Source organism: Cynoglossus semilaevis, chromosome 9 (assembly GCF_000523025.1).
Source record: "Cynoglossus semilaevis isolate Cse_v1.0 chromosome 9, Cse_v1.0, whole genome shotgun sequence".
NCBI classification, from domain to species: domain Eukaryota; kingdom Metazoa; phylum Chordata; class Actinopteri; order Pleuronectiformes; family Cynoglossidae; genus Cynoglossus; species Cynoglossus semilaevis.
The window spans coordinates 4,679,679-4,686,537 of NC_024315.1; the positions used below are offsets into that span (position 1 = coordinate 4,679,679).

A 6,859-nucleotide genomic window follows, 5' to 3' on the forward strand; every position below is an offset into this window, starting at 1 on the left:
TTTTTCCGGCCGTTACAGCTGTTACAGCCGTTACAGCTGTTACAGCCGTTACGTCACAGCCCTTCTTCACGTCTCACTGTTCTCTCCACCCAGCACAAACACAGATGGAGGCCACTCCCAGGCGAATGCCGTCAGACGCAACGGTCAAATGCGTGCGGGCGTACGCACGACGGGGCAACAGCGAGGACAGCATCGAAGTCCTGAGCACCACGGAGTCCATCTTCCCTGAGGACCTCACCGCCATCACGGAGGAAGAAGCCGAGCAGCTGCATCAAAACATCCACTTAGAAAATGAGGAAGAAACAGAGACTGAAACTGAACTCCATAACCACACACTGGAGAACGGACGGGGAAGTGAAAGTGAACCGCCCGTTCAGAACCACGACTGCTGTGGTGACAGAGGAGCGCCCCCGCGGCAAATGAAAGTGAACGGGGGAGTTACAGTTAAAGAGGAAGTAGTAACTGAGCGTCTGAAGATCGACGGAGCCACAAAAACCAACACAACTGACAAGACACTCAGAACATCACAGGGTAACGAAATCTCAACACGAGGGGCATCACATAAACACACAGAGAAAAGGAATTGAACCAGGGACCTTCTTGCTGTAAGGCAAGGGTACTAGCCACTCTTCCACTGCCTTCAAACCTTTCTGCAGGTTTGTCTGCAGCAGAGTCAGTTGTAGTTATTCTGTAGGCCCAACAGATGAAGTACCAGAACCACAGGTGGTCCACGATCAGATCAGTCCTCAGATCAGATCAGTCCTCAGATCAGATCAGTCCTCAGATCAGATCAGTCCTCAGATCAGATCAGTCCTCAGATCAGATCCTCAGATCAGAGATCAGATCAGTCCTCAGATCAGATCAGTCCTCAGATCAGATCAGTCCTCAGATCAGATCAGATCAGATCCCACTGGTTCTTCAGTAAAAAGTACTCATTTTGACAGTAAACCCTGAGACTTTCTCTACAGATAATAATAAAATCAGCTGCTGTGATAATAATTGAAATAAATCAAAAACAATGACAAAGATTTTCTCCACAGATGAAAAAGTTGGGACAAAGTGGTTTAAAGCTGACAAGTCGGTACCTGACCTCCACATGAACCGTGGCCCCGTCCCTGGCGTGGCGGAGGTTGACCGGTGGACTCCCCCCTGTGCTCCCCCCAGGCTGCTCAGCTTGGACGAAGGGTCCGACTGCAACAGCGTCGCAGGCTCCACAGGAGCTCCGTCCCCGACTCGGAACATCTGGTCGCTGAAGAGGAAGAGGAAGGCGGCTCTCAGAGCCCTCAGGTTCATCAAACACAACTCCTTCTCCCAGCATGCCGTGTTCTGTCTCCTGAGTGGCCGTCCCCTCGTCGTGGTCGGGGCAGACGACGGTCAGGTGAAGAAGCTGGTGGAGGCTCTGAGTCTCTTCCTGCCGTCTCCTGGTCCTGAAGGAAACGCTGCGATGTCATGTCTGTCCACGCCACTGCAGCTGACCGACCTGTTGACCTGGAGGCTGATGGGAATACACAGGTAAGACAGCCGTTATTACGGTCTGTAATCTTAGCTGACACAGGAACTGAGAGAAACGTTAAAAAGGCATCAAGAAAAGTCATTTTCCAGATCAGATAATGAAGAAAAACTCTCTCCTTCTCTTTGACCCCAGGTCATCGTCCAGTTCTTACTCCAGCATCACCCACTCTCTGACCCGCTACAGTCGGTACCTGGCCCTGCTGGACCTGGACCACAGGACTCTGAGCTGTCCGTCATACTCGGGCTCCCTCATCAGCAGAATGGTCGACCCTCACACGGGCATCGGCCGCGGCCTGACCTTCCTGCTGCACCTGCAGAGCTGCCTGAGCGCTCTGGTCAACCAGGCTCTGCTCTACACCTTTGTCCCAGGGACCGGGGGGGAGGAGAGGGGGGCGGAGAGGGCGGAGTTCCTGTTCACGCGTGGCTTCTGCAGCAGCGAGCAGGACGTGAAGGTGCTGGACTTCCTGTCCAACCTCATTAAAGAGCGTTGTGTCCGACGTGGACCCCCGGTTTTCAGATTCTCCTACAGCTCGCTGCAGCTCCACAGGAACACACACGCAGCGTAGAGATGACGGAGCAGGGAAACTGGAACTGCACTGGTTTTAGGTTTTAAGTTGTTGGCATGTTGTGTTGTTTCCACTGTGAACAGAAATCATTTCAAATGTCTCTGAACCACTAAGAATCTCAATCATTTGTTAATTTTAATTAAGATGGAAAACGGACACTTGATTTTTCAAACATCATTTTGTAGAAAGAAAAAATACAAAAAACCAAAACTTCAATCTGTGGTTGATCATTTCAGTTTGGGAGCTTCATCTCCTGCAACACAGCTGATATTTAACAGTTCCACATAATCCTTAACCAACTCTAATATGTTCTTACCTCAGGATGAACTAGAACACGGATCAATCAATCAATCAATCTAACAGGAACGACAGGTTCACTGAGAACATCTGGAACTAAAACAAAAAATCTCCAGGAAAATATGAAGAAACAAAGCTTTGTGAACAGACTTCACATGAAGGAGAACACGATCCAGGGTTCTCCAGAACTGAGGTCAGAACAACCACCATCTGATGGGACTTGAGAACAGTCAGAACAACCACCATCTGATGGGACTAGAACCCACCCAACAGAACGGTACCATGATGACACTGGGTTCACATTTACTTTGAAAACAGAACTCAAAGGCTTTCTTCGGTCATTTTCAGGTACCAGCCTGAACAACTCTTCTGACCTTCTGTTTTAAGCCAAAATATATTAACTGAAAAAAGTATGAAGTAACATGATTTCATAAAGTTAAAAAAAAAAGTTTTTAACAAGTCACTGTCTCTTGTAACTTCCTGGTTTTAAAATATAAAAATCCAGAGAGAATCCAGTGTTTCAGGTCCACGTCTGGTCAAGATGAGCTGCAAAGACATTGGAGATAAAACATGAAACTAACTCTGGACAATTCTAGCCCAAAAACACTCATCATTTTAATTAGGGATGTTGGACATGATCAGATTTGTCCTCCAGCTAACAGAAACAGACGAGTCCTCGTACAGTTGGCACTTACAGCTGGTACGGCCACTGGTTGTTGAACTGTGCAATGTAGAAATTAACAGCCGCTATGCTGCCTGCAGGATCAAAGCACAGAAAGGTCAAAGGTCAGCACAGGAGGAAACTATTCCACAGTCAGAGATCACCTGGTGTGACAGTGTAACTTACAATACGTGCTGATCACCACCACATCAGGAGAAGACATGGAACAAAAAGGCAACAAATCAGGAACAGAGAGCTGTTCTAGAATGTTCACAGTTAAACCAGCTAACAGTTATAACCACAAGAGGGCGCCGTCGACACCGAGCGGTGCTCATGTACCGTAGTGAAGAACACCTGAAGTTCGAACATTTTCTTAAACCTATAAAACAATTTAAACGTCCAAACTGCATAAAGAATAAAAATAACGGCCTTGATCTTCGTCCGGTTGGTTAATAATAACAGTGACAACAAAATCAAAAACCTTTGGATCTTGTTAGCCTGGGGCGTTCACATGTTTAGCCTAAGTTCTCCAGATTATTGTGTGAATAAACAGTGCTTTATTGGCGACTAACTCTAAAAAACACAGGAACTAGAAAGACTTACTGATCCAGGTCTGGTGGAGGAGACACGGCGGGGAGGACCGTGAGGAGTTCGGCTAATGAGTTACCGCCATCTGTCGGACAGAAGCAAAGAGATGCTAATGCTATCCAACACCTGACGTCACGTAAAACTGTTGAGTGTAGACAATTACAGCGATGGTTGTCAGGTGTTGTCCTGACAAAGGCAACAGTTTCTGACTGAACAAACTAAAGTCTGTATGTTGTGACAGAACTAGTAACTCAGTCTTATTTCCTTCTCTGTATCATTAGTCATGATAACTGCTCTGATTTTATTTGCTACAATTTATATTTTTTTATATTTTACTTTTACACATGTTTTGTTTTTTAATTTTTGAGAATATCTGAATGTTAATTTAATGAACTGATAAAACAGGAAGGTAAACAAAGAAATTGTTGCTGTTCATTCTGTGCAGTGACAGTCAATGAGGAACACTTAAATATTTGTAATAAAAAAACAGTTTGCAATCAATTATACTGTGTATAGTCGTATCGTATTTCTGCCACTAGATGGTAGCAAAGATGGTAAATTACATTTGAAATCCCCCCATAATGTATTGATGTGAGTAATCATCGTTTAAAACATACGTGTCAAACTCAAGGCCCGGGGGCCAAATGCGGCCCGCCAAGCCGTTTTGTGTGGCCCGCGGGAGCTTAACCTGAGAAATTAAGAGTTTTTTTAATTGATTATCTTTAAATAAAGAAAGTAAAATGGATATGACTGGACTTTCTTTGAATGAAGTAAATTAGTAAAAATTAAGCACATTTTTTAACTATGTCCCACTGCAGCCTGGTACCAAATGACCAATGGACCGGTACTGGTCCACGGACCGGGCGTTGGGGACCCCTAATCTATACAGTCTACCAGTTACAACCGATACTTCAAGTGGAACTGTATTGCTGATGTGGCCCCCGGTGAAAATGAGTTTGACACCCCTGGTTTAAAACAACAATTAAAAACAGCCAACAATGTACACTGACTCATGATGCACATTGAACATTTATTGAGCTGTGAAGAAGGTCACAGCACCTGCAGTGATGGTGACCTCCTGGCTGACCGCCTCCAAGAAAGAGTTCAGCCGTTCTCTGTTGATGGACAGACTGTCCCACAGCCACCACAGAGCCCACACGTTCTCCTGTGAGGAGCAAAAGGAGAAACTGGTGAACTGAGGAAGGAGGCTTTTATAAAAGGTCACTTTTCTGTATTTACTCCAGTGTTTCCCCAACATTTGGAATCAAATACGACTACCTTCTGGTTCCATTTTACTCACAATAATATCATCAATATCGTCATATACTGTTGAAGATTCCCTGCTTTTAGTTTTTTATAGCCATCTGCTGCCACCTAGTGGAAGCGTATTTAACTGTACAAGCCAGACAGGTACACTGTGGCTTGGCAGGAACATTCATCCAACACAGATGGAGACAGAGATGTGTCAGAGTTACCTTCACTTCACTGACTCTTCTTTTTATCAACACATTTCATTAAGAAGTGTCACCAACTAGTCCGACCTCAAAAATGAGACACAAATTTAAAAAAAAAAAAAACCTTGAAGCAGCTGAGCACAGGTAGAGCTGGAGTCAGAGAAGCACTGAGGATTTTCAAGGCCAGAGCTCTGGTCACCAGCAGTAACAAGGCCTGATCTGGATACACCTGACACACACACACACACACACACACACACAGATTCAAGTCAATTTCCACTTCCATGTTAACGTGCACGTGTACAAGCGTTCACACTAACCTCCAGAAAGAAGCGTGGGATCTGTATGTTTGTGGGCTGCTGAGTTAGGATGGAGTTGGTCACATCCTTGGCTTGCTGGATTTTCAGTCGCAAAAGAAAAAAGAAGCAAAAATATGGTCGACAGTTGAACCTTTAAGAATCATCACTGACAAATTAATGTTCAGTGAAACAGAAACCTACGAGGAGGAAGTGAGGGTCTGGAGGCGACAGAGCGGTTGATGATGTTGAACAGAAAGGTTTGTTGACAACGCTGAGTAACTGGATCCAACAGGAAGACTGGAAGAAAGACAACACCAGACAACTGATGAGCTAAAAGTGAAAAGGATCGGCCTGAAGGAGCTGGAGATTTGATTGATAAACCCTGAAGACTCACATCAGCGGAGACGGCAGGGCAGCAGGTCTGGACCCTGAGAGCAAACCTCACCAGCTCAGCTCGCTTCAGAGGAACAGCATCTACACAGAGAGAGTACTTCAGTGGCCCCGCCCCCAAACTCTGAAAAGTAACCAGGAGGAGACATTTGACCTGACCTTTGATCGGCTCCCACGTGGCCTTGGTGCAGCAGAGCTCCGAGGGCTGAGCGACCAGCAGCTGTGGTGCTGTGGCTGTTTCAAACACACGCAGATAAACATTGAAGAGCTCTGGTGTTAAGAGGGCGGCGGGGGGGTTCACCAAGGGGAAAAAACTGTTACAGGCCAACGTGAAGTCTCCAGACAGGCACGTGAAGAAAGGTAGGAGGCTCTGCAGAGGCTGGAAGCTACAGTACGAACAGCATGTTAGCTCATTCAAATACGACCAACTCCTTCACTACTGGAACGTGTTGTTAAACATCGAGGCCTTACAGTTTTGGGTCGTCGGTCTGGACGACTCTCAGGTAACGACACAGCTCTCTGTACCTGCAGAACAAACTCACGTCACTGTCATTTCTTAATGTGGAGCTTTTGTTTTTGATGTCTTTAAAAACCCAAGTCAGTTGTATGAGCGCCCTCTATTGGACATGTCCGTATTGTCTTAGTAGGATAGTTATCGAATGGATTTGTTAGAACAAAAACCAAAAACCAAATAGACCAAAGCAACTGTGTGGAACAAATAAAAATAAAAGGTGAACTTGGTTTTGTCTACTTCCTACTTCCTGTCTGTGAAGGTTCTCTGTTAGAGAACCACAGATGGACACTGTGTGTGTGTGCGCTGGTGCGTACCGTTGTTGTCTCTGCAGCAGCTCTGTCCTCAGTCCAACTATGGAACCCTGTTCCATCAGAACGTCCTTCTTGCCTTTGTCTTTCCTGATGCCGGTCACATTCTGTCCCTTTAACACGGACCCTAACAGGATGTCATCCCAGAGACGCACACAAAGGCTGCAACACACACAAAGTTTTCATGAATATAACAAGACAACAGTGATTGATTCAAAAACTCTGAGAAGACACGGCAGCAGCTCCACACCTGTTCTTCAAGCTCTTCAG

General features: G+C 45.8%; 2 protein-coding genes across 2 annotated transcripts in view; one reads left to right on the forward strand and one right to left on the reverse strand.

Moving 5' to 3' along the window:
* Positions 1–2,294, forward strand: part of smcr8b (Smith-Magenis syndrome chromosome region, candidate 8b) — a 6,224-nt gene extending 3,930 nt beyond the window's left edge. The window contains exons 5-7 of the mRNA XM_017035191.2: positions 94–531; positions 1,041–1,512; positions 1,646–2,294. Coding sequence (XP_016890680.1) covers positions 94–531; positions 1,041–1,512; positions 1,646–2,078 — 1,343 coding nt within the window. The 3' untranslated portion in view covers positions 2,079–2,294. The remainder of the gene's footprint in view (positions 1–93; positions 532–1,040; positions 1,513–1,645) is intronic.
* A 308-nt stretch (positions 2,295–2,602) lies between these two features.
* Positions 2,603–6,859, reverse strand: part of LOC103383506 (uncharacterized) — a 7,259-nt gene continuing 3,002 nt past the window's right edge. The window contains exons 10-22 of the mRNA XM_008316646.3: positions 6,840–6,853; positions 6,596–6,751; positions 6,239–6,292; positions 5,927–6,153; positions 5,772–5,851; positions 5,579–5,674; positions 5,399–5,473; positions 5,203–5,307; positions 4,684–4,789; positions 3,640–3,709; positions 3,223–3,230; positions 3,071–3,131; positions 2,603–2,921 (exon numbers count right to left, since the gene is read on the reverse strand). Of these exons, the coding sequence (XP_008314868.1) occupies positions 2,912–2,921; positions 3,071–3,131; positions 3,223–3,230; positions 3,640–3,709; positions 4,684–4,789; positions 5,203–5,307; positions 5,399–5,473; positions 5,579–5,674; positions 5,772–5,851; positions 5,927–6,153; positions 6,239–6,292; positions 6,596–6,751; positions 6,840–6,853 (1,062 nt within the window). The 3' untranslated portion in view covers positions 2,603–2,911. The remainder of the gene's footprint in view (positions 2,922–3,070; positions 3,132–3,222; positions 3,231–3,639; positions 3,710–4,683; positions 4,790–5,202; positions 5,308–5,398; positions 5,474–5,578; positions 5,675–5,771; positions 5,852–5,926; positions 6,154–6,238; positions 6,293–6,595; positions 6,752–6,839; positions 6,854–6,859) is intronic.